The sequence below is a fragment of the Prionailurus bengalensis genome, chromosome D2, assembly GCF_016509475.1.
Source record: "Prionailurus bengalensis isolate Pbe53 chromosome D2, Fcat_Pben_1.1_paternal_pri, whole genome shotgun sequence".
Lineage (NCBI taxonomy): Eukaryota > Metazoa > Chordata > Mammalia > Carnivora > Felidae > Prionailurus > Prionailurus bengalensis.
The window spans coordinates 52,282,974-52,308,583 of NC_057351.1; the positions used below are offsets into that span (position 1 = coordinate 52,282,974).

Below are 25,610 nucleotides of genomic sequence, written 5' to 3' on the forward strand. Positions count from 1 at the left end.
ACTTCCTGTGTTACTCTGTGTAAGAGGCTGAATGTGCTGAGAAAAGACACATGTGCACACACACAAAGTCAGATTGGTCCCTGGTAGTTTCAATCTGATTTTGATGTTAGGTATTTGTTGAAAACTTTCTTACATATTTTCTCATTTAATTCTCTCAAGAACTTGTTAAAATGAGTATTTTTTTTCCTTGGGCACCTGGGTGGCTCAGTTGGTTGAGGTCCGACTCTTGATTTCAGCTCAGGTCATGATCCCAGGGTTGTGGGATCAAGCCCCCATGTCAGGCTCCAAACTCAGTGTGGAGATTCTCTCTTTTCTCTCTCTTTGCCCCTCTCCCCCATTCACACTTGCTGGCTTGCTCTCCCTCTCTCTCTAAAATAAAATAAAATAAAAATTTAAATGAGCATTTTTTTCTTCCCGTGAGTGATAATACTCCCCTAAGAACACAAAGTCCTAGAATATCGTAGTTGCCCCCTCAGACCCTGCTTTTCCTTTCTTTTTTTTTTTTTTAATGTTTACTTATTTTTGAGACAGAGAGAGAGAGATTGGGATGAGGGAGGGGCAGAGAGAGAAGGAGAGAAAGAGAGAATCCCAAGCAGGCTCCATCCACACTGTTAGTGTGGAGCCCGACTTGGGGCTTGAACTCACAAACCACAAGATCATGACCCAAGCTGAAATCAAGCCACCCAGGCGCCCCCCCCTTTCATCTTCTTGCTTAAATCTTACATTACCAGAATCATCTTCCTTTTCAGCTTGCTATCTTTTTAAAAAGCTTCTCAAACTAATTCCCATGGATAGCAGCTCAGCCTTCATCATGCTACATGCATTACTGATAAAAAATTCAGTTATTAAAAAGATCAAGTTCTGAGCCATCTGGCTGGCTGATTTGGAAGAGCATGCGGCTCTTGATCTCGGGGTCCTGAGTTCAAGCCCTACATCGGGTGTAGAGATTACTAAAAATAAATAAATAAACCTAAAAAGTTTGCTCCTGGCAGTGGTTGACTGGTGGTTCTGACTCTGACTGAAAACAATTAGAAATAGAAATACTATGAAAAGAGTGAAAGGGAAGCCACAGGTAAGAAATCATACTTGCAAGGCATCTAACAGACAAAAGAGCTCATAACCAGAATATATACAACTCCTGTAACTCACGAAGAAAAAGACTGACAACGTGATAATAAATTGGCAAGAGACTTCACAAAAGGGATTCTTGAAATAGTAAACATATGAAAAGACTCAACCTCATTAATATTCAAAGAAATAAAAACTCAAGCCGCAGTGGGCACACCTTCCACACCCAACACAATGGCCCAAATTGGAAAGACTGACGATACCAAGCGATGGCAAAGAGCTGCAACTCTCACACCCGGCTGGTAAGAGTGTATATTGGTGCAACCACTTTGGAAAATGGTTTGGCAGTGTCTCTTAAAGTCGAATATGCGTACACAACGTAGCAATTTCACTCCTAGAGACACCCACAGAAATGCACCCCTGTGTACCCAAAGACATGTTGAAGAGTGTTTATAGCAGGGGCTCCTGGGTGGCTCAGTCTGTTAAGTGTCCGACTCGTGATTTCAGCTCCGATCATGATCTCACAGGATGAGCCCTGGTCAGCCTCCACGATAGGCGTGGACTGCTTGGGATTCTCTTTCTCCCCCTCTCTCTCTGCCCCTCCCCTGCTGGCTTGCTTGCATGTGCGTGCACTTTCTCTCTCTCTCTCAAAAAAAATGTTTATAGCACTGTTATTTATAAGTAACCCTAAACTGGAAACCTAAATGTCCTTCAGTAGAATGGGTAAGTAAATTATGATATAGCCATACGATGGAATACTATATAACAACAAAAGTGGAAAAACTATGGCTACACACAATAGATGTGTAAATGTGACCAATGCAATGTTGTACAAAATCAGACGCGTATTTAAAAATTTTTTTGTTTACATTAAGCCCAAATGAGGCAAAACTAATCTAGGCCATAAGAAGACAAAAATGGTTGCTACTCTAGGTAATAGAGAGAGAGAGAGAGAGAGAGAAAGAGTGACTGCAAAGGGGAAAGAAAGGATGATATATTTCTTGCCCTGCGTTGTCATTACCTAGGTGTGTTCACTTTGTGATAATTCATTGAGCTATATACCATTTTTACGCAATTCAATAAAAAAGCTAAAAAAAACAAAATAGGATATTAAAAAAATAGTTTTATGAAAATTAAGTCTTCCTTGTGTTTTTCGCCTCAGTGGGAGAGTTTTCATGGATGACACAAACCTGATAGTTCTCCTCCAACTTCATTGTACAGATGACTCACCTGGGTTTCTTGTTCGTTTTAAAAAATTTTTTTTAATGTTTTTATTTATTTTCAAGAGAGAGAGTCACAGAGTGCAAGCGGGGGAGGGGCAGAGAGTGAGGGAGACACAGAACCCGAAACAGGCTTCAGGCTCTGAGCTGTCAGCACAGAGCCCGATGCGGGGCCCGAACCCACAAGTGGTGAGATCGTGACCTTAGCTGAAAGTCGGACGCTCAGCAGACTGAGTCACCCAGACACCCCATCCCCTGGGCTTCTTTTTAAAATGCAGACTAATAGTTATTAATTATTGTTAATAAAAGTATTCTGGGGTAGGGCCCAAGATCCTTACATTTTTAGCAAGTTCCCAGGTGATGCCCATACTTTGAGTAGCAAGGACCTAGGGCAGTGCTTCCCAAAACATCTTCCACAGATAGTAATGTTTTGAATTAACAGATGTTAGCACTGTTAACATTTAATTGAAGTTTCCTTTTAAAATATTATACTTTTTAGGGGCGCCTGGGTGGCGCAGTCGGTTGAGCGTCCGACTTCAGCCAGGTCACAATCTCGCGGTCCGTGAGTTCGAGCCCCGCGTCAGGCTCTGGGCTGATGGCTCAGAGCCTGGAGCCTGTTTCCGATTCTGTGTCTCCCTCTCTCTCTGCCCCTCCCCCGTTCATGCTCTGTCTCTCTCTGTCCCAAAAATAAATAAACGTTGAAAAAAAAAAATTAAAATATTATACTTTTTGGTCATTCCTCTCACTTTGTCATAATTTGCCTTTAAAAATAAGTGTGCCACACCTGAGAATAGTAAACTCAATAAACAATAAAGCTCAATAAACATACCTGTGTGCCTGACGCTGTGGTGCTACCTCATTTAATCCAGAAGAATACGCCAGGAAAGACCACCTGATGATGAACACACACATTTGGCACCTCGTGTATACACGGCACTTAGCAACTGGCATCTCTATGATGACTGGTCTATCGCAGGGGCTGGCTAATTTTTTCTGTAAAAAGCCACGTGGTATCTAGGCTCTGCAGACCATAGGGTTTCTGTCACAACTGCTAGGCTCTGCCATCATAACCTGAAAGTCATCATAAATAAATGGGCATAATGTAAATAAATATCAGTGTAAATCTCGGGCATGACTGTGGTTCACAAAACTTCATTGACAAAACAGGTGACAGGCCAGTTTCCAACCTCTGGTCTACTGAATCTTCCTCAATCAATGGTATGTATGTCTTGAAACTCCCACATATTTTATCTTAGACTAGATTTTAAAATCTCTATTTCCTATTAAAATTTCAAAGATGAGTTGTAACTTTTTAAAACAAATAATCCATGTGCATATGGTATCTCAAGAATGATTTTTAGTGTTGTGAATGGTCACTCATAGTCAAATACGTTTAAGAATGATCATCCAAGAACAAAGAGAGTCCTCAAATGATATGGGGAGTCATAATACCAGGGAGTTAAGTCTGAGTATAAAATTGCATTCTTGAGCCACACACTTCCTAGGCCACTAGCCAAACTGCCCTACGTTTTCTCAGGACTGGCAACCATCAATCGTTATGCTACTGAGTTGGTGTATAAACTGCATAGAAATAATGTATCTGAATTTAGATTCCCATGATTGGCTGAAGATCGAAGTCCATACCATAAGGCTGTCAAAGATAAATGAAGCCGGGCTTTAAAGTGATGAAGACAGATTTTGTTCACTACTGAGAGCCAGGGAAAGAGCTGATGATGGCAGAAATGACGATGTAGGTCCAGGAACTACCAGCTATGGTTTTCATGCAGGAACCACAATGCCAGATCCCCACAGCTCACCTTTTCATCTTGGTTTTGCCACAGAAGAAGCAAATGTACTTGGTGTGCTGGCTTTTTTCCATCTTCTTCACCATTTTCCTGAGGGAGGCACCGTAATGGGTCCTGTATTTACGGACAATTCTGACCTTCTTGGTGGGTTTAGCCATGTTGCTGCAAACAAGGTCTGAGCCCAGAAAGCTCGATTTTAACAGACTTGGGGCACCTGGGTGGCTCCATTGTTTGAGCGTCTGACTTCAGCTCAGGTCATGATCTCATGGTTCATGAGATCAAGCCGCATATCGGGTTCACTGCTGTCAGTGTGGAGTTCGCTCCGGATTCTCTGTCCATCTCCCTCTCTGCCCTCCTGTGCTCCTTCTCTTTCTCAAAAATAAATAAATGTTAAAAATAAATAAATAGTATTTGTTAAGTACTTGCTAAATGACTTCTAGCACATACAGATATAGCCTTCTGTGATAAAAAAAATAAAATTTTAAACTTGTAAAATAGACTGAAAGTGATTATTCTAAGTATTGAAACATATCATTCCCTTTACAAAAAAGACTTCACAGCAGGATTTCTTTGGCTAATAATCTCCTATAGGGTATTTAGAGTAATTGTAACACACTTGCCTTACAAACCATTTTGAGTACTACTTACAGAATTTCAAGTTGTCCCTAAAATCTCTTCCTATCAGCCATTTCATCAAGTGGAACTATTAACACTTGGTTTCTAATGTTAACTTTAATAAAATATTTCCATTATCAACTCTAACTCACCATACCTTACATTTGTCAAAAGCTGCTCCAAAATATTCTCCAAAATATGACCTTTTGCTATAAGAACAAGTGCATCTACTCCATAGCAGGAAAATAAATATTTTGTTGCTTTTTAAAAATATGCAGTAGAGGGGCATCTGGGTGGCTCAGTCGGTTGAGCATCTGACTCTTGATTTTGGCTTAGGTCGTGATTCCAGGGTCGTGGGATTGAGCCCACGGCAGGCTCTGCACTGAGTATGGAGCCTGCTTAAGATTCTCCCTCTGCTCTTCTCTCCCACTTGTGCTCTCTCTAAACACACACACACACACACACACACACAGCAAAAGCAAACAACGAAACAAACACACTAGAAGCCCTCACTTGGTATTGTCAGTATTTCTCATTTTAGTTCTTTTAGTCTGCATGGAATTGTATCTCATTTTGGTTGTTTCAAAAATAGGTCTTCCATCTTTTTATTGATATAGAACATTTCCATTTCTCTTAAAAGTTTTATGTCCTTTGATCTTACCTCCTAATTACAGCCTTCAGGCACTCACTGATCTTCTCTCTGTAGTTTTGCTTCGCCTATCAGTATTAATTTGCATTTCCCTGAGGACTAATGGTGTTGGGTGTCTTTTCATGTACAAATTGACCATTGACTACATCTCCTTTAGTGAAGAATCTATTTGACTCTTTTACCAGAATTTTATCTTCTGATTTTAACAGTTTCTTATGTAGTCTTTTTTTTTTAAGATTCTATTTTTAGGTAATCAGTACACCCCGTGTGGGTCTTGAACTCACAACCTGGATACCAAGAGTCATAGGCTCCACTGACTGAGCCAGCCAGGCGCTCTTCTTATGTATTCTTATATATAAGTACTTTGTCTGACTTCAAGTGTTGCAAATACTTCCTCCCAGTCAGTTGCTTTTTATTTTCTTTATGTGTATCTTTTAAACAGAAGACGTTTTCAAACTTGAAAAGCTTCGATTTGTCCATTTTTTCTTTGATGGTTAGTGCCTTTTGCACTCTAAGAAAGTTTTGTCTACCAAACTTCAAAAATATTTTCTTCTATGTTGCCCCATAGAAGTTTTATATTTTTAGTTTTTGTTAAATCTTTTTTGAGTTAATTTTTTTTTTCAACGTTTTTTATTTATTTTTGGGACAGAGAGAGACAGAGCATGAACGGGGGAGGGGCAGAGAGAGAGGGAGACACAGAATCGGAAACAGGCTCCAGGCTCTGAGCCATCAGCCCAGAGCCTGACGCGGGGCTCGAACTCACGGACCGCGAGATCGTGACCTGGCTGAAGTCGGACGCCCAACCGACTGCGCCACCCAGGCGCCCCGAGTTAATTTTGTATATACTGTGGGGTAAGATTTGAGGTTCAATTTTTCCCCCATAAAGATATCTAATTGTTCAACCATTATTGAAAAGACAGTTTTTCTCCCATTGAATTTCCATGGCATTTTTGTCAAATCATTTGAAATCAACCTGGGGATCTGCTTGTACACTCTCTATTCTCCTCCATTGATATCTAGGTCTATCCTTAGCCAAATACCACACTATCTTGATTACTATAGTTTTATGTAAGATTTGCTATCAGAGAGAAAAGCTTTGTTCTTCTTTTCCAGAATTATTTTAGCTATTCAAGATTCTTTGCTATGTCCATGTAAACTTCAAAATCAATTCATAAATATCTGCCCAAAAAGCCTGCTGGGATTTTGGTAAGCATTGCTTAGAATCAATGGGGGAGAACAGATACCTTAAAAATACTGTCTTAGAGGGGTATCTGGGTGGCTCAGTTGGTTAAGTGTCTGACTTCAGCTCAGGTCATGGTCTTGTGGTCCATTGAGTTTGAGCCCTGCGTTGGGCTCTGTGCTGACAGCTCAGAGCCTGGAGCCTGAGGATTTTGTTTTGTATTCTGTGTCTCCCTCTCTCTCTACCCTCCCCTGCTCACACACTCTCTGTCTCAAAAATACACAAAACAAAACAAAGCAGTCTTACTGGGGGCACCTGGGTGACTCAGTTAAGTGTCCAACTCTTGGTTTCAGCTCAGGTGATGATCTTGGGTTAGTGAGTTTGAGCCCAGCATTAGGCTCCACAGGACAGCGTGGACCATGCTTGGGATTCTTTCTTTACCTTTCCCTCTGCTTCTCCCTGGCTGTGCTCTCTCTCAAAATGAGAGAGCCCATCCAGGGGCTCCTGGATGGCTCAGTTGATTAAGTGTTTGATTCTTGATTTTGGTTCATGGTATTGAGCCCCATGTTGGGCTCTGAGCTGACAGCATGGAGCCTACTTGGGATTCTCTCTCTCCCTCTTTCAAAATAAACAAACTTAAAAATATATATACTGTCTTCCAATCCTTGGATGTGACACATATATTCTTTAAGTCTTTTAAACATTTCTTGCAGTAATGTTTCGAAGTTTTCAGTGTACAGGTTTTCATATTTAAAAAAATTTACCCCTGGGCATCTGGGTGGTTCAGTTGGTTAAGTGTCCAACTTCGGCTCAGGTCACCAGTTTGCGAGTTCAAGCCCTGAATCAGGCTCTGTGCTGACAGCTCAGAGCCTGGAGCCTGCTTCCTATTCTGTGTCTCCCTTTTTCTCTCTCTGCCCCTCACCCACTCATGCTCTGTCTCTAAGAAGTAATAAACGTTAAACAATTAAAAAAAAAAACTTTCTTAAAAATAAATGAATAAATTTACTCCTAATGATTTTTTTCAAAAAAAATTTTTTAAGTTTATTTGAGAGAGAGCAAGCACACAAGCTGGGGAGGGGCAGAGAGGAGAGAGAATCCCAAGCATGGTCCACTGTGCCACCAACGCAGAGCCCAATGTGGGGCTTGAACTCATAAACTATTCAATGATGATGAACTGTGCTGAGATCAAGAGTCAGACACTTAACCGACTGAACCACCCCGGTGCCCTGATACGCAATTGATTTAATGTTGATTTATCTCCTGCAACCTTTTAAATTAGTAGTAGCAGCTTTTTTTTTTTTGGCCCTTAGGAATTTTTTTTTTTTTGTATGTGCTAATCTGTGACTAGACAGTTGTACCGCATCCTTTCCAATCTATTTCACCAACTAAAACCTCAAATACAAGTATGAATACTAGTAAAAGCATACATCCTCATCTTGGTGCAGGTCTTGGGGTGGGGTGGGGGAGTGTTCAATATTATATCCTTAAATATGATGTTACCAGTAGGTATTCTGTAAGTTTCCTTTATTACATTGAAAAAGTTCCCTTCTATTCATTTGCTGAGAGCTTTTATGATGAACCTTGCAAAATGCTTTTACTGAACTTTTTAAATGTTTTTTCCTTCAATTTTGTTACTATGGTAAATAATACTAATTGATTTTCAAATATTATACTTACCTTGCATTCCTGAGAAAACCTCACTTTGTCATCAAATAAGGTTTGTATATTTGAAAATCAACTGTATAAAAATTCCTTTTTATACATTGCTGGATTCAAATTGTTAATATTTTGTTAATAGGGTTTCTTCCTGTTTTCTAAAATGTTACGTAAGATGGTATAATTTTATACTAAAATGTTTGATAGAATTCACTAATGAAGACATCTGAGCCTAGAATTTTCTGTGTGGGAAGAACAGTAATTCAATTTCTTAAACAGATACGGGGATAGTCAAACTTTCTATTTCTTTTCATGTCTGTTTTGGTAATTTGTGTCTTTCAAGAAATTTATCTATCTCATTTGTCAAGTTTACCAGCATACTGTATCTAAACAAATACAAAGGGGACAAAGGCCGGGGCTTCCTTTGGGTCAGGCCAAATTCCTTACTACACACTGACTTTGTTATATACTTGGCGACAAACTGAGGGGTAAGGAGTCGTGATGTCTGCAACCTACTTAAAAGAGGGAGGGAGCAATACATAGCAGGCATAAAACTGGTGAATATGGGGTAACGATACATGAGAATTTATTGTATTATTTTCACAACTTTTTCTATAGATAAAAAATTTTTGAAAAAGGTTAATATTCATATTCTATAACCCAGCAATTTAAAGAAATAACCAGGAAATCACACACATATTCAGCACAAGGATCATGGATCAAAGTTTGAAAACACCTTCAACATCCTGCAAAGAGGATTTAATAGACTACAGTACAGGACACCAAACACTCAACAAAAAAACCAAGATCACATTTTTCCCTCAGGAGTATCTATGTGGAACAATTTCATTATAGACTATTGAAGGAAAAAGTTGTGACACTGAATATATGACCCCCTCCTCTACGCACAGAAAAAAGACTGCAAAAAATGATCTAAATGTGGTGGGGCCACAGGTGAACTTGACTACTACTCTTCACACCCCTTTTCTGAATTTCTTGAAGAATTCCAGATACTCTCATCACTCCAGGGACACCAGGAGAGCCTGAAATGATTTCAGGGTTTAGCAGGCCAGGAGGCATGGGTCTGGATCAACCCTGATAGGTAGACCCTGCAGGCAGTAGTTAATATTGGCCACAAGGTGGCCCAGCAGAGTGGAAACCATGGTGGACTGGACTGGGGCCTCAACTGTGAGGTCTGGTCTCAGTCTCTCCAAAACAGGCAAAGGTTGGGATAGTAAGTAAGAAGGTGCATGTGAAAATGGTGAAGTTTCATATAAATGCAAAAGCCAATGCCCTTAAAAAAAAAAAAAAAAAAAAAAGCAAATGCCTTTGTACTCTGTCCCACAGAATGTTAATGGACTTGGTAGCTGTTATTACAGGAAATGGAACAATGAGGTCTAGAGTTTAAAGATCAGAGTGGAGATTTGAATCTGTGCTTCCTGAATGGTCCTGGGCCAACTGTTTGGCCTTTCTGAGTCTACTATACCCATCTCTGAAAACCTGGGATGATGGAGACAATTTTAATCACTGTCCTGTGTCAAAAGATTATTGTGGAAGATGTCTGTCAGGATGGTCTGAAATCTGTAAAGTGCTTTATAAGGTTAATGTTCATTTAGGGCATGAGTGGTCCAAAATGCTGTAATATTTCTGAAGAGCTGGACGCGGGTGGGGACAGAAATAATTCAGGACTACCAACAGGCACTGCCACAAGAAACCTTGGGGTGTATGATGTTCAGGTTGACAAGGACAATTAAGTTCATTTGGTAGACAGCACAGAATAACGGGGGTCCAGGGGCAGACCGGTCTGAAGCCCTGCCAGGGAAAGATTAGGAGGGCAGGAACCACCCTTACAACGGGGATGAGAGTGAGAATCCTTGGTTTTCACCATAAATCTAAACATTCTGTGAAGCTATGTTAGAGTATATGGTGAGGAGCTCAGATGACTCCCCTATGCACTGTGAGCGAGGGGAAAACTGCCCCACGCCATAAAAGCGGGTGCTGCTCTGGGCCTCTCATTAGGGCCGCTGCGTCATCCCCAAGCACAATGCTGCCTGTGTGGGCTGCACCAAGGTCCTAGGCTGCAAACTGAGGAAGGAGCACATTTCCTCTTGAAATGCCCATCTGGGCCAGCTGGCATCCACATTAGTAGAAAGATTATCTTAACAGGGTGTCAGGGGCCAGGGGTTGGACAAGATAACTGGCTATCCTGCTGCTGGAGGTGTGGCAAGAAGACGAAACACTAGCTGTAGAGGAAATACTTTGTTTTTCTACCCTTTTTACTCTTTTCCCTGTAAAGCAAAGGACAAATCTTTCTGGGTTTGGGGTCAGTGACAATATGCACAGCAATGAACTCAGCCTCTCACACCAAGATTCCTTTGACAAAAGCGATCCACCCTTATGAGTGTGAAATTGACCCATTTATTTGACTAAATCACTGTCACCCAGATGCACTCAAAAGATTTTTTTTTCAAAAAACCAATTCATTGCTTTCTGCCTTAGGAATAACGAAAGCAAGAAATGTTGTCAAATCAGGATGCTGAGAGGTAGGCTAGACACTAAAATTGTAAAAATAACACAAATGCAAACTCCAGAGGTTCAATTCAGGCAATTTATTGTAAACAGGATTACCCTAGCACTCCACCATACTGGCTGTGTCACATGCTCTCTCTTCCACATCAACTAGTTGAAAAGAAGACTTTTTTTTTTTTTAAAGTCACAAGTAACTTAGTTTGTTTTCCACAAATCTCATTTGCTAAGCACTGAGAAAAACGCAGTATCCGGGGTAGTCTGTTACTGCTCATGGATTGCAGCCTGGACCCATTTCAGTGAATCCATTAGTATGCCTGAGTGATCCAACAGTAGCTCTAGATCCAATTTGGACACCAGACAATGCTGGAACACACTGAACCCCAATCACAGGTTCCTGGAAGACTACATGAGATTCTGTTCAGATCTCTTCATGTGACTTTCTCATAAAAATGACAGTTACATTTCACCCATTTTTTAAAAAAGAGCTAAAAATTACTCAATAGCACATAATTTCCCACAGAGAAGGTAGGTGGCTTATTTACTCTTACAGTGGTGGATTTAAACACTCAGGGCTAATTGTAGATCCCTCTTGTTTATTTTTGCAGTTTGATGAAAAGCTGCATAGTCTACAAATGCATAAAACCAGAAGGAAGCGATGACTCACGCACCTTCTGATGGACAAAGACAGGCTTCATCACAAGGAAGCTCCTGAAGGTAGGGATAAAAAGACAGTTACAGCACCACATTTATCTGACAGTAGAAATGGAGCCCTGCTTTTGAAAGCAGCCTCCACAGTTGTGATTATATCATTCTTGCCCCAAATGTAGATTATTTGGAAAATGGCAAAAGTGAAAACTTAAGATGTTGTAAGACATGACTCTACAGAAAAAAGTCCTGGCAAATCAACTCCTAGCGAGGTAAAATGTCATTTGAAAATGCCATTCTTTACTTTGCCTGAGTTAGTGAACAGGGCCACTTACGGGTACCAGTGCCTGTATGTGGAAGTATATTCACAATTTCTCTTGAAGCAACTTTTAACAACAGTAAATATTTCAAAACAGCTGTTAAATCTACAGTAACAATTTCATCTAAAATAGTATCTCATGAAAAAAATATTTTTTAAAAGTCCACTCCAGTCGTTATCTGTGTTTGTTATGTTTATATTTATATATTCAAAAAATAACTTAACACTTAAGGCAATATTAGACTGGTAGCAAAAAGGGATTTGAGAGTCTTCTGGAGATCACACTATTTAAGAATCAAGGCTTTATTTTTAATACCTTCAAAAAGGTGGCTTGGTACTTGTCTTTTAAATTCATAATGGGGCAAATATTTTGGTTCATATACTGATTGCAATATCACGGTAGTAAAAAGTTAAAAGTGTTTAGAGTAGCTGATGTTGGAAAAGCATGTCACACACTCAGTGGGATCTGAAGTTGACCCTATGTATTAAATAAATACAACAAATGTTGTTGAGGGGAAAAGGTAAAACTGAGGGAACACTGCAAACCGACTATGAACAAGAACGTCAATATAATTCAATCAGAAAGAAACAAATCACAGTAATCCTGAGAAATTCCGTTTGGGACAAAACTGATGTAGGGTAAGTCTATTTCTAGCATTGTAAATAAGTAGGGCGTTCTAGGGTTTTCCAGCATTTTACTAGTTTGAATAAAAAACATGTTCAAATTTTATAAAAAGATTAAAACCATGCCTTATATAATCAGCAATTTCACTAATAAAAGAAAATCATTTTGCTTTTTTCATTATCTGCCAAATGTTAATGTTCTCCATTGATTTACATGAAACCACCAAGTAGAAAGCAAATTTGAGAATCAGTTTTTAAAAAGGTATTACCTTTCTAAAGGTTTTAAAGCCTTTTCTGTCAACCTAGGAGGCTTTTAGAAAAACACAACCAAAAACTAACATATTTTCTTCTGACAAGTGACTATTTTACAGAATATGGAAGGAAGATTCTATAGGAATATCATTCATCATTTTAAGTACTGTTATATAAGGGAAATTTCTCTCAGTAATGAAAAGAAAAATTTTAAAATATTTAAGAGGCATGTATTTAAAAAATATTCTACATCTATAAGATTCTGTAATTTAATTACTTTGGATTTTTAATATTCTACATAATGACATTTGACAACATCTTTTTTTTCTGTTTGTCTGTCTGATAGTGAACCAGAAACTATGAAAGTGGCCAAGGTTGTTTCCCTGGCCCCAGGAAGACCCAGGGATGCATCCACTTGCACTCTCCCACCCTTGGGGAATCTTCAGAGTTTTGCAGCCATGAAGTTAATATGTGGTTTCACAAGGGGAAACAGTGGCAAACCACGCTTGAACTCGGTCATGTTCTGAATCACTTCAGGCTGCAAAGAAGAAAAAGGTTTCTCTCAGTGTTTATGGCCTAAAAAAGCAGACGGAATAAGACATCAACTTTTTTTTTTTTTTTTACATACACACTCGTTTCTACCCCACATATTATGATCTGATCTTCCTGGATCATCAGGGCCAGAGGGTCTATGCAAACCTATGGGGAGTGTCCCCAGTGGGACCCAGGACCAGAAAGAAGACCCCTGGCTCTTCTCTGGGCACACAAGGGCTGGGATGCCAGAGCTGGCACACACCAAGACCTCAGCAGAACGGCAGAGGCCGACGTGCCCACTCAGCAAGGGCCTGGTCACACTGCCAGTAAATGCCAACCTCTCCAGAGGATTAAAGACATGCAGGCACTGGGGAAAGGGCAAGGTACAGGCATGGCTGGAGAGGACTCGCTGCAGAGTAACATAACTGCTCAAACTAGAAGCAAAAGCAAACCAGGTCAGAGGCTGAGTCTTTCCGTAGATGACAAAGGCGTGACCCCCCCCCCCCTCCTCCCCTGGGAGCTGTCAGATGGCGACCTCACATTTAGGGAGGAATATAAAGTAGAGGCTCAAACACGTGGTGACCTGATACTTCTAGTCTTACGCGTCCTGCTGAACAAGCTCCTTCTATGTGGGAAGTCCTCTAACCATGCAATCTAAAATGACATTTGCATGTCTTACTTGTGGCAAGGCTGGTGCTTGTGACAAATTTATATCATTTTGACATGGGAACTCTCCAACGACAGGACCTATGAGAAAATGAAAGGTTTACTTCTTACCTAATAAATACTGGCATACAAGAGCAATTGAAAAAACAACAACAACAACAACAAACTGAAACTGGACTCAGCTCATTAAGAAACTGTACCAGGCCCATGTCTTCCCAGGCTGCCTGCTCCCCAAGACCTTGACTGCTGGCTCTACGTCTTATCCAGACTCTCCCCAACGATGGCTCATCACATTACCGTGGCTATGAAGTCTCGCCCACAGCAACTTTAGTGCCCACGTCTGCACTCACTGGTCTCTGAGGCTCTGACCACCAGGAAGGATCCAGTAAAACAACCCAGAAGGCCAGGTGAGATATGACTGTGGAGTAAATCTTGGCCATTCAGAGATAGAAGATGGAAAGACTGAGCGAATGAACTATTTGCTCTTCCTCCTCACATGCAGTGGTTCCACACAGCTTCTGTGAAGACGTCCTACCAGCAACTAGCTGTGTTTTCTTGTAAAGCCAGGGCCAGGATGGCATTGTGCCACCTAACGCTGGCTGTTTCCTTCACTGCCTCATTTCCCTTTTCCCCATATTTTTGCTTTGATAGAGTAGACCCTGTCTCCAGTTGGTCCCCTTCTCTACCTATTTACTTTCTGGTGCTCTTTAAGGGATGTGTCTATGGCAAGGGACAGCCATCGTGTGCCCAAAAACATACTTTACAAAAAGTCCATATTCAATACTTACAGGAATCCATTTCCCTGGCAAGAACATGGACGGATACTTTATGTCTCCTTGGGGCATCTACTGCCAACATTTCCTAGGAAGAAAGAACAGCAAGGTCACCCTTCTGCCCCACTAAGGAACCTAAAATGAAGTACTCTTTTACCACTATGAAGAATCAGCTCTCACATAGCCAGAAACAGGAAAGATGTTTCCCCTCAGAGTATTTCATTTAAACTCTATGAAAATTAGGTTAGGTAGGCAAGAATTACTACTAGCCCCATTTTACAAATGATAAAATGGAGTCCAAGGATATTATGTGATGCATTCAAACTCCTACAGTTAAGAGGTAGCTGGGCTGGGATTAAAAACCTAGCCTAATACTCATCGGGGTGTGATGCAGGGCCACATCCAGTGATCGCTAATGACTACAGAGGCAAAGGCCTGAGCTCAGTCAAGGGACGAGCACAATGCCTGCTCCTCTAGAACCTTCTTAGATTCTTTTTTTTTTTTTTATTAAAAAATTTTTTATTTTTTTTATATTTGAGAGACAGAGCGTACGTGCAAGCAGGAGAGGGGCAGAGAGATGGGAGTCAGAATCTGAAGCAGGCTCCAGGCTCTGAGCTGTGAATACAGAGCCCAATGAGGGGCTCAAACTCATGAGCAGTGAGATCATGACCTGAGCCGCAGTCGGATGCCTAACAGACTGAGCCACCGAGGTGTCCCACACCTTCTTAGATTCTGCACCAGGGCACTTCTATGGATCTTCATCTAACAGAAGAGAAAGGAAGCTAACATTTATTGAGTCCTGTCTTGTGTCAGGCACTCTCCTGCATTAGCTCACTTGCCCCTCTATAAGCTAAGTGTTGTGAGGATCCTGTTTTAGAGATAACGGAACTCTGAGACACAGGGAAGTATGACGACTTGCTCAAGTCACGTAGTTCACAGTGATGGCATCAGAAAGCAAGGCCTGCTTTCTCTCTCTGCTCCAGCAGGCTGCTCTGAAGGAGTTCCCTAGGTCATACCATGAATATCAGGAGTGGTGAGTTGGCAGATCCCATGGAAATGTGTCTCTCGACCTTTTCCTTAATGCTAGACCATTATCTGTCTTTTCCAAAGGGAAAACACAAGGTGTGATGAAACTTCCCCTGGTCATACTCTCAGAGGGAGAGATCATTAGCAAAGCCAAATCAGGTCAATAATGGTTTATGGAACAGTTATTACAAGACTGGTCCTGTGCAGCCACGATGGAAATCCTGATGAGGTTGGACAACAAACCTGACCATGGCTCCGTCCAGCTGGCAGGACAGCCCAGATTCTCCCACAGGCCTGCCCTGGCCTCTCCAGCCCCTTTCAGGAGCTCAGCACAGGTCCGCCTCCAGTAATATATAGCAGCTCATCTGAGATTGTCTGTCTTATTGAGTAAAAACTTTGCTTCCAAAGGTCTATTCAGGATCCCTTTTCACCCAAGCCTTCATTGCCCTCTTATCAACCTTTATCAGTAGAAGAGTGTAACACCCTCTTCAGTTTCAGACTATTCTCAATTTCATGAACAATTCTGGACAATCTCCATCTTTCTAAACACAAACCAGCCAATAAGCAAACTGCATTTTTCTTGCAAGCTATATTCTAAGGAACACTGGAGTCCCAGGAAACACTTAATAGGTATTCTGTGGGGGAAAAACAAACAGGTCCATGATGAATCTCTTTAGGGAGTTTTGTTAATCAAAATTAAATGCTGGGCTAAAGAAATCTTTAGTATGGGGCTTCTTAGAACTTTTAAATGTTAACATGCTCTGTAATTCTCCAAAAACAGGAATAAAGAGTGTAGTCTTTCCCACACTTACATGGTCATGAAACCCTTTTTTGTATGTGTCCCTACTAATATCTTGTAGAAAACTAGTGTACCATGGAATACAGCAAGGGAAATGATGTTCTAGACTTAGTTTAAGCTTGGTAACAAAACTCTCATTTTTTAAAAAAAAATTTTTTTTTTTCAACGTTTATTTATTTTTGGGACAGAGAGAGACAGAGCATGAACGGGGGAGGGGCAGAGAGAGAGGGAGACACAGAATCGGAAACAGGCTCCAGGTTCTGAGCCATCAGCCCAGAGCCTGACGCGGGGCTCAAACTCACGGACCGCGAGATCGTGACCTGGCTGAAGTCGGACGCTTAACCGACTGCGCCACCCAGGCGCCCCAAAACTCTCATTTTTAAGACAAAACCGACTCAGTCTTATAACTATTCTTACAAATTCAATAATCAGGTACTACTTGTAATTCCAATGAATAACAGACGTTGTGGAGGGAAAGAAAAAATCTTCACTGCTTCTGGAAACCCTAGAGTAAGTTATATCAGGACATCACTCTTTTTAAACACCCACAACTAAGAATGCCTTAAAATGAATCCCTCAGAAACCAAAAAGAGCTAATATGATCACCCTTTCTTGCAAGCAGCTGAGAACAGATACCTAACCTCACAAAGCAAATAGTCTTAAGCAATAAATAAACACAACTAAAACTTATAATATCAATGAGGAAACATTAAAGTATTCTGATTAAAACATGTAAAAACTGAAGCTGAGAATTACTAATGAAGAGACCACAGTAATGGAGACCATTTATTAAATTCTGCTAAGTGCCAATCACTTTATGCACCTCATTTCAATTAATACTCCTACTAATCTCTATTTTGTAAGTGAGGAAATTGAGACTTAGAAGCTTAAACCCCCTGGCTGAGGTCACAGGGCTATCTCGCCAGCGATGAGCCCTGGGTCTGCATTCAGAAGCCACACATGCTCCCACTGCTACCTCACATGTAAAAGAACCTTTGGAGAAGGTGACCTGACTAAGGCTGCAGCTCTAAGCAGGGCACTAAGTTCAAAGCAGTAACAAACCACACAGCATATATAATATTTGCTTATGAGTCAAAATCTAAACATACAAATTCAACTTACCTTGTAGAATTTGATGATATCTTCCTTGGTAAGTGTCTTTAAATATGCAACTTCTGTGTTATCTGAAAAAGCAATCAAACAATAATTTACTAATATTTCCATCTTAAGTAGCCCAGAATACTACATTAAATGACAATACATTTCACTCCAATGTTCTTAGGTCTCTGTATTTTTAAGTGATCATCTGTTCCTGCAAGTAGTCAGGGAATAAATATCAAGTAAGGAGTAAGAAGATAGCCTGGCTCTCTACTTCTGAACTACTGGATCTTTAGGCTAGTTGTGTCAATTTTTCTGAGCCTCTATTTCCTCCTCCAGAAATTGGGGATAATAACTACTTAATGGGTCTGTAGTGAGAACTAAGGAAAATGATGAATGACAATAACACGATGCTGCACTTACGGCAAATGTTCAATAGATGGTCAGTACGATTACCATTAACAGTGACTCCAACTGCTAAAAAATTACAGGTAAGAAAACCGAGGCCCTCAAAAAGGTGTCTTGGCCAAAGATCTTCAGGCTGTTGGTGTCAGAATGAGAACACGACCCAACCCCCCCCCCCCGAACCCCCAACTTCTGGTGCGGCTTAGCGCTCTGCATTGTTGATTTCTGCTCTAGAAGAAATGCCAAGGAAGTCAGTAAGCAGGAGACTTCAGGAAGCACAGCTGTCCCCAGTGTAAAAGCCCCGACACACTTTTGGTAATCCCTACAGGCATCTGTTTGAAGCCCTGTGCCTCCAGGGCAGCACTTATCTCTGCAAATTTTCCTTTTTCTTTTTTCGGTGTTATGGGAAATAGATAACCGCACGCCTGTGCTCAGAGCCTCAGGGGCATACTGACTAAACACAAAAAGTGAAATTAGATTTATTCTTACTGTATTATTATGAGATACAGGAAGATCCAGCTCCAATTTTGGAGAAGAAAAAAAGATAAAGTTTCTAATAAAAACTGCTCTTATGTTAAAGCGATGGTTCTTTAGAAGTATGACACTCCACACCACCAAATTAGTAACCGGAACATCACCTACAAAACAACCACCGTTTTGTAGAATAGCCTTGGTGACCTCAAATGTTACACTTATATGCCATAAATGTTGGGGCCCTAATTGTGCCTTACCTCTGTCGAAATTGTATTGCTGGGAGATGATTTCCCCCCAATATTTAGCACACTCTGCGGACAGTTTCTTTGGTTTGTCTAGTCGACGAATTGCTAATGCTTGAATGTGTTTTTGAAAAGCCTCTTCTGTCATGTCCTCTATGGACTTCTCCATGGTGATTAAGAAAGCTTCCACTCGGCTTTCTAGGTAGTGAGGAGGCTTTTCTGACTGGATGATGAATCGTAAGCCCTGTATGCCGTTGGCTCGACGAGGCCCGCTGAAGACAATATAGCCTGAAACACAAACACCGGCCAGTCAGGACCCTGGCGTTTGAGACTCCGGTCACTTTTAATCTTTCAAAACTTATCCTGTCAGAGCAATAAAATCTACTTTTGGGCTCTATGTTATTCACCTCTGAAGAAACATAAACAATTAGGATATCATAAGTTCCTAAGGGTAGAGCAAAAGGGCTCTCTGAAGAATAGTTAGAAAGTTGGGAGAGAATTCTTTCTCTTGGGGGGGGGGTGGTGGGAAGGAAAAAATCTTATTCATCACTCAATCTCCCATCCCATAATTCCTCACTGTCTGCTGGTTAATCATCTTCTCTCTGTGTGAAAGTTATTTCCATCCCTAGTATATAATGAACTCATTTTCATCCTCTAACCATTGTTCCAGCTCTGTTTCCTTTCATATCCAAGTTCCTTATGTGAATTCATTCCTGGACCAACTGCATTCAGACTAAAAACCTCTGAAGACCAACAGAAGGTCACGTTTCCATTGTCATCTTGTGAGCTCACGCATTACCACCCTTTGACATCTTTCCTAAACTGAGCTCGTGGCTTGCCTCCTTCAGCTGCTCTGTCCTGAACCACATCCTCAGACCTGTGGAGCCTTGGGGTCCCACCCCACTTCTGAGGAAGTCACTATCTTCGGCATGACCTTTAGAATCTGAAGACTCTCAGTAACATTTGCCACACTGCACTGTAACTATTCCTTTATAGGTCTGCCCTCCTGATTAGACCGTGAGCTCCTTGAAGGGAAGGACCATCTCTAACTTATCCATTTCCATGTCCAGCATCTACCATGGTGGTTACTTAAAAAATGAAAATACTGGGAAAGACTCACCCAAATCCTTTTTCATTGGTTCCTCCCAGTCATTGCTGGGGTTTCTTTATTTTCTCATTGATTAAACCTGCCAGGATCTCGAGGACTTTTAACAGTGCCTAAAACTGTGCCAGAAACACTTTCTCAACAAACACTTACTGAGTACCTTCTATGGGACCAGGCTTGGGATACAAAGATGATTAAGAGATAATACCTGCCCTCTGGGAACCCAAAGTTTCCCAAATCTAAGCTTCTCTGGATGGCTTGCTTCCCATCTTGCCAGACTAATAAATAGTCTGCCCTAAGCATCTTCCCTTACCCAAAATGTCTTCTTTATGACATGTACATTCTGTAAACACACTGTCTTCGCCTTAAGAACTGCTTTAATGTCCATGACATGTTAAGTGCTTATCTTTTAGGAGTGGATTCCCCACAAACAAGGTTTTCACAAGCCTCTGTCAATACAGCAAGCCTGCACCACCATGCAAGAGGACTATCCACATGGAGCATATTTTCTGAGGACAACGGTTGTTCAAGGTCTATGGTACTGGGCCAGTCCCCACCTCCCTCTCACCCAGCTGCTCCTTGGTACGCAGGGTGTTGAAGCAAGGCTCAGAGATGATCTGACAGAAGAGCTCTAGAAACATATTCTCTGAGGTGCTCTGCATGTCTGTCTGATAGTATATCTCGATGCCACAGTTATTGTGAACTTCATTCCTCTGCTGATACACAAACCATCCTCCTAGGAAGTTTCAAAAAGAGAAAAAAAACGTATTTAGGGTTTAACAAAGTCAATGTTTTATCTGGCTTTTTAAAGCTGTCCAATTTAGTTAGTGTTTTTCAGCAATTCCAAACTGCAATTAAACTATTAAGAGTGCGAAATTCTGTTAACTTACCTAAGGGAATCCTAATGCAGCAATCTAAACTTGGCAGGCCCTCAATAAACATTCACTGAATTTAAAGGGCAAAGAACTTACAAAAGACCCATTTTATAGCTACGTATTAATGCTAAGATCCACAGTTAATACAATGTACAAGTTACTGTATATACTACATCAGAACCAGCTAATACATATAAGAACCTTAATGGCACCACCACTTATGTTTCAATACCATACAAAACCGTTTTTTAAATTAGTAGTTGTGTCTTTATTATCTTGCATTTTCATTTAGCATTTTATTCTGAACACCGTTTACCAACACCTACACTAAAGGTCATTTCACAAATTTACACACATGTGTTCAACACTTAGAGGTAACTTAGTCTAACACCTCACTGTAGAGATGAAGAAGCTAAGCACCTGAGAAGGGGGTGACTTGTCTAAGGACACCAAATTGGAATGGTGAAGACCCAAGACTAAAACTCAGATGTGTTGATCAAATATCTCATCAGAGTTACGACCAGATGATCATGCTTTATGATTTGATAACTTCACTTCATGAGGAATAAATGTAACCAAGCATATATTGTGTTTAGTATTTAGTGTAAGACTCACAAATAAGGGTTTCTCAGAATAGTAATGATGTGTTTGTTCACCCTCATAGATGATAATTTAGACATCAACTGCGAAGGGAGGTAGACAAGTCTGGAGTCGTATTTCACCTATATTATTTTTCTGAGGAGATAAATCTGACCAACAGTCAAACTTTCTAATCATATACTGGCAGCACTATGTTATTTCTTATCAGAAGAGGAAGGGGAATACGGTCTATAAAGCTACTGCAACCGCCCCCTCCCAACTTCTAGCTTTTTCATGTCTATCCCCAAATGTCTCCTTCACAATGCCTAAACATTGTCTTTTTAAACTGTAAATATTGTCTCATGGAGAGTTAAGTGAAGGACTGTGTGAGACATTCACATCTGGCTTAGAATGATTTCCTAACACCTAACATTTGGAGAATGGGATGTGAACGGAGGTTTTTTTTCTTTTTTTAATTTTTACTTAATTTATTTTTTAAAATTCACATCCAAGTTAGTTAGCATATAGTGCAACAATGATTTCAGGAGTAGATTCCTTAATGCCCCTTACCCATTTAGCCCGTCCCCCTTCCCACAACCCCTCCAGTAACCCTCTGTTTGTTTTCCATATTTAAAGAGTCTCTTATTGAACAGAGTTATTTCTGAGCACGGGACAATTTGTGAGGGCACTTGGAAGGCAAAAGAGGTAAGGCCCTAAGAGAGGAGAGAGGAAGCAGGAAGTGTAATAAAAAGAGGTGTGAAAGGCGCCTGGGTGGCGCATCAGTTAAGCATCCTACTCCTGATTTTGGCTCAGGTCATGACCTCACAGTTGGTGAGTTCGAGCCCTGCAGAGGGCTCTGTACTGACAGTGCAGAGCCTGCCTGAGATTCTCATTCTCATTCTCATTCTCATTCTCTCTCTCTCTCTCTCTCTCTCTCCCTCCCTCCCTCCCTCCCTCTGTCCCTCCCCTGCTCATGCTCTCTCTCAAAATGAATAAAAAAAAAAAAAAAAAAAAAAAAACTTAAAAAAAAAAAAGTAGGAAAGACAGATTTCACTTTGAAATTCTGTCTCTGGACTGGCCTCACTTTGCCCAACGCCCAAGTGCTATGGTTTCTGAATGGCAGATTCTGACTGTGCTTCTCTTCCATGCTGTGGTGAGAGAGGAACAAACTAGCATAAGTTTGAAATGAAACGTTACCAGGTCTGTGATGACTGGCTGTGAAGAAGAGAGCTGTGCTCAAGGTATGTTTGAGCATTCAACAACAATATTCTGAGGTAACACCATGCTCAAGCACCTTTAACAGCTTCTCAAAGGAACCAGACACAGCCCCAACCTTAACAAATGTACAGTCTAACAATGGAGATGGAGGGGGACAGACGTCCATAAGGGAGAGAGTGAAGGAAAGGGAGCACTATTTCAGGAGGATACATAGTGGTAGTGGGGGCACAGACCACACATGTGTGGGGAACAGCCAGCAATCAAGTTTAGCTACAAACAAAAACAAAAGAACACACACACACAAATCAATGCTTTTCATCCCAAGTCTAATTTACTACCCACTACATAATTTTGAACAATAACTGAAAACAATGCTTAATCAAAAGAAACCATGGTTAATACAAAGGCAATCCAACACTGCAAACTCCAATATATTAATTATTATCCATTATTTTATGCTAACTCCTTATAAAATATGCATGTCACAAATACATGCTGTTATTTGCACCTGTGAGTTTCCTAAAACTATTTCTGCCAAAGACTCCTATGGACTTCCCATCAGTATTATGATTCTAGTTTCTAATTTTCATAAACGCATTTTATTTCATGCTTCAGAGTCAACATCTCTTTAGCTTTGTAATTTTTCTTACCTCCTAACTCTTCTACATCCAATTACCAGTCAATTCTAATGTCATTCTCATCAAAATAATCACCTACCTCCAATTTCACCTTTTTGACCTTCCTACAGAAAAATGTTTGGCAGAATTACCTACCTTTAACCATACTTATATAAACAGTAAAGGATCCCAGTAGATCTTTACTGTAAAATTGTGTTCTCATCCAGGTGACTTCAACCCATCTATAATCACCCGCGACATTATGTCAAAGTAGTCCATTACCAAAGTTACAACATTCCAACTTACTGTCAGGAAGCTGAACTTCTCTATACCGAACCAGCTGACTTGGAAGGAGAGGTTTCGTATGAGCATGTTCAATAAGGGTGTCTTCAACCATCTGCATGATTCCTAGTGCAGCCTGTGGAAAAGGACACGGAATAGCACCATACAAAATCACAAATGTATCTTGTTTGTGAAAATAAAAATAGCATATTGGATGGTGGCCAATGCAGTGTGAAAACAACACACTTGTGAAATAAGCTAGTTTATCATAAAGATGGATTCTTAAACCCTAAACACATTTGATCTTATTCAAATGGAAAAAACTGAATTCGTCAATTGGCAATAAACTCGGTATGGGAGAGGTGGAGAAAGAGAGACCAAGACCAGCATCAACAATGATCTTGATGCTGTGGGAAAAGGTACTGCCAAAGTTGGAGAGGCACTGGGGATGGAAAGTTGGTCCCAAGTAACTGACCCTGACCACAGATACTTGGGGTTGCAGCAAAGCAAAAGAACTGAGTATAGGCTTTTTAATAAATAAAACTGACTTTAGTGAAAAATCCTGTCTCTGCCAGTTACTAGCATCTGACCTTGGGCATACTGTTTTGGAGGCAGGATAGCAGAGTAGCAGAGAAGTGTGGGGTCTTGAGAAAGGCTGCCAGAGTTCCAGAATGGGAATTCTAGAGAGTCTTCTATGGGCTACACATTTGGCATGCACCATTTCATTTAATCTTTAAACTCTAATGTACAGATAAGGAAACTGAGTACTGAGAGGTTAACACCTTTTCAGAAGAATAAGCAGCTAGTTTGTGGCAGAGTCAGGATTTAAACCCAGGCTGATTCTACACCACGTGCTCTTATCCACTTCACAGTCCTGCTGTCCTGCACAGAGTAGGGATAATTATTTCCATTTCCTCCTGTGAGTGCACAAGGCAGGCGAGAGCAGAGCAGGCAATTATGAAAATAGGCCCATAGTTAACCACCATCATTCTCTTCCCTTATACCCTCTCCTGTTTTCCTCCACAGAGCTGAGAAGGTTGAGTCAACACTAATGTGCTTATAATCACACTGCGGTGGTGAATACTCTGAAGCCAGGGTAAAAAAAAAATCTCTTACACTGCTCCAGAAAAGACCACTAAACCCTCAACCACCCACCTGCTTTGTTATGTTTCCATGGAGAAGGGCTTCAATGTGCAGCCGTGACAGGAGCTGAGGTATGAAGGCCTTAAGGCGAGGAAGGGTGACATCTGTAGAGGTGTAAAAAATAGTGAGCTCTCCCTATGAGGCTAAAACAAACAACACTCTGAGCTAATTTAATACTTACAGAACAGTTAGAAAAACAGTACAGAGAGTTCCGATATACCTTTTTACCGTTTCCCTTAATGTTAGTATCTCTCATAACCACCATATAGTGATCAAAACTAAGAAATTAGCACTGCTTTAATACTATTAACTAATGCAGTCTTTATTTGATTTCAGTTTCCCCTAATACTCTTTTTCTGTTCCACGATATAATCCATGATTCCACCTTGCATTTAGTTATGTGTCTTCAGTGCCTATGTTTCCTCTAGTCTGTGCCAGTTCCTGTCTTTCCTTATCTTTTAAGATCTTAAGATTTCAAAAACAACATTTTTTAATTTTTATTTATTTTTATTTTTGAGAGACAGAAAGAGAGGGAGCATGAGCAGAGGAGGTGCGGTGGGGGGGGGGGGGTGGTCGGGACAGAGGATCTGAAGCAGGCTCTGCACAGACAGCACAGAACCCATTGCAGGGCTTGAACTCACAAACCATGAGATCATGACCTGAGCTGAGTGCCCCTATAATCTTAAGATTTTTGAAGAATACTGTTCAATTACTTTACAGAGTGCCATTTGAGTTTTTCCAGTGTTTTTCCGTGATTAAACTGAGCTTAACTACCCAACTACTAGGAAGAATACCACAGAGGTAATGTGCCCTTATCAATGCATCACATCAGCAGTACATGATGTTGATATGCTGTCATACTAGTGAACACTAATCATGTGGTTAAGGTGGTCTGCCAGATGTGTTTACTGTAAAAGGACTATTTTCATCTTGCAGTTATAATAGAGTAACTCATGTATGTTCTACAAGCAATTAGGTAATGCCACTTGCCCATCAATGCCTATTTTCTCCACTGTAATGAATAAATATTTATTTTCAGGGAAATATACTTTGAGACTATACACATATCCTGTTTTCCCTTACTCATTAATTTTAGCATCCAACAGTGCATATTGCCTGTATCAATTATGGTATCACAATACTGATTTTCTATTCCCCTCATTCCTTTTACATGTATTGATTCGATTCTTTAATAAGAAAGAGCTGTTCCTT

At 40.7% G+C, this 25,610-nt stretch overlaps 1 protein-coding gene across 4 annotated transcripts in view; it reads right to left on the minus strand.

The window, feature by feature from the left end:
• Window positions 1-10,787: 10,787 nt before the first annotated feature.
• The window catches only part of IDE (insulin degrading enzyme), a 113,147-nt gene continuing 98,324 nt past the window's right edge, over window positions 10,788-25,610 (minus strand). For all 4 annotated transcript variants that reach the window (XM_043596986.1, XM_043596985.1, XM_043596987.1 and 1 more), the window contains exons 18-25: window positions 24,411-24,502; window positions 23,280-23,391; window positions 20,253-20,420; window positions 18,595-18,867; window positions 17,483-17,544; window positions 14,551-14,623; window positions 13,776-13,843; window positions 10,788-13,100 (exon numbers count right to left, since the gene is read on the minus strand). In XM_043596986.1, coding sequence (XP_043452921.1) covers window positions 13,005-13,100; window positions 13,776-13,843; window positions 14,551-14,623; window positions 17,483-17,544; window positions 18,595-18,867; window positions 20,253-20,420; window positions 23,280-23,391; window positions 24,411-24,502 — 944 coding nt within the window. In that variant the 3' untranslated portion in view covers window positions 10,788-13,004. The remainder of the gene's footprint in view (window positions 13,101-13,775; window positions 13,844-14,550; window positions 14,624-17,482; window positions 17,545-18,594; window positions 18,868-20,252; window positions 20,421-23,279; window positions 23,392-24,410; window positions 24,503-25,610) is intronic.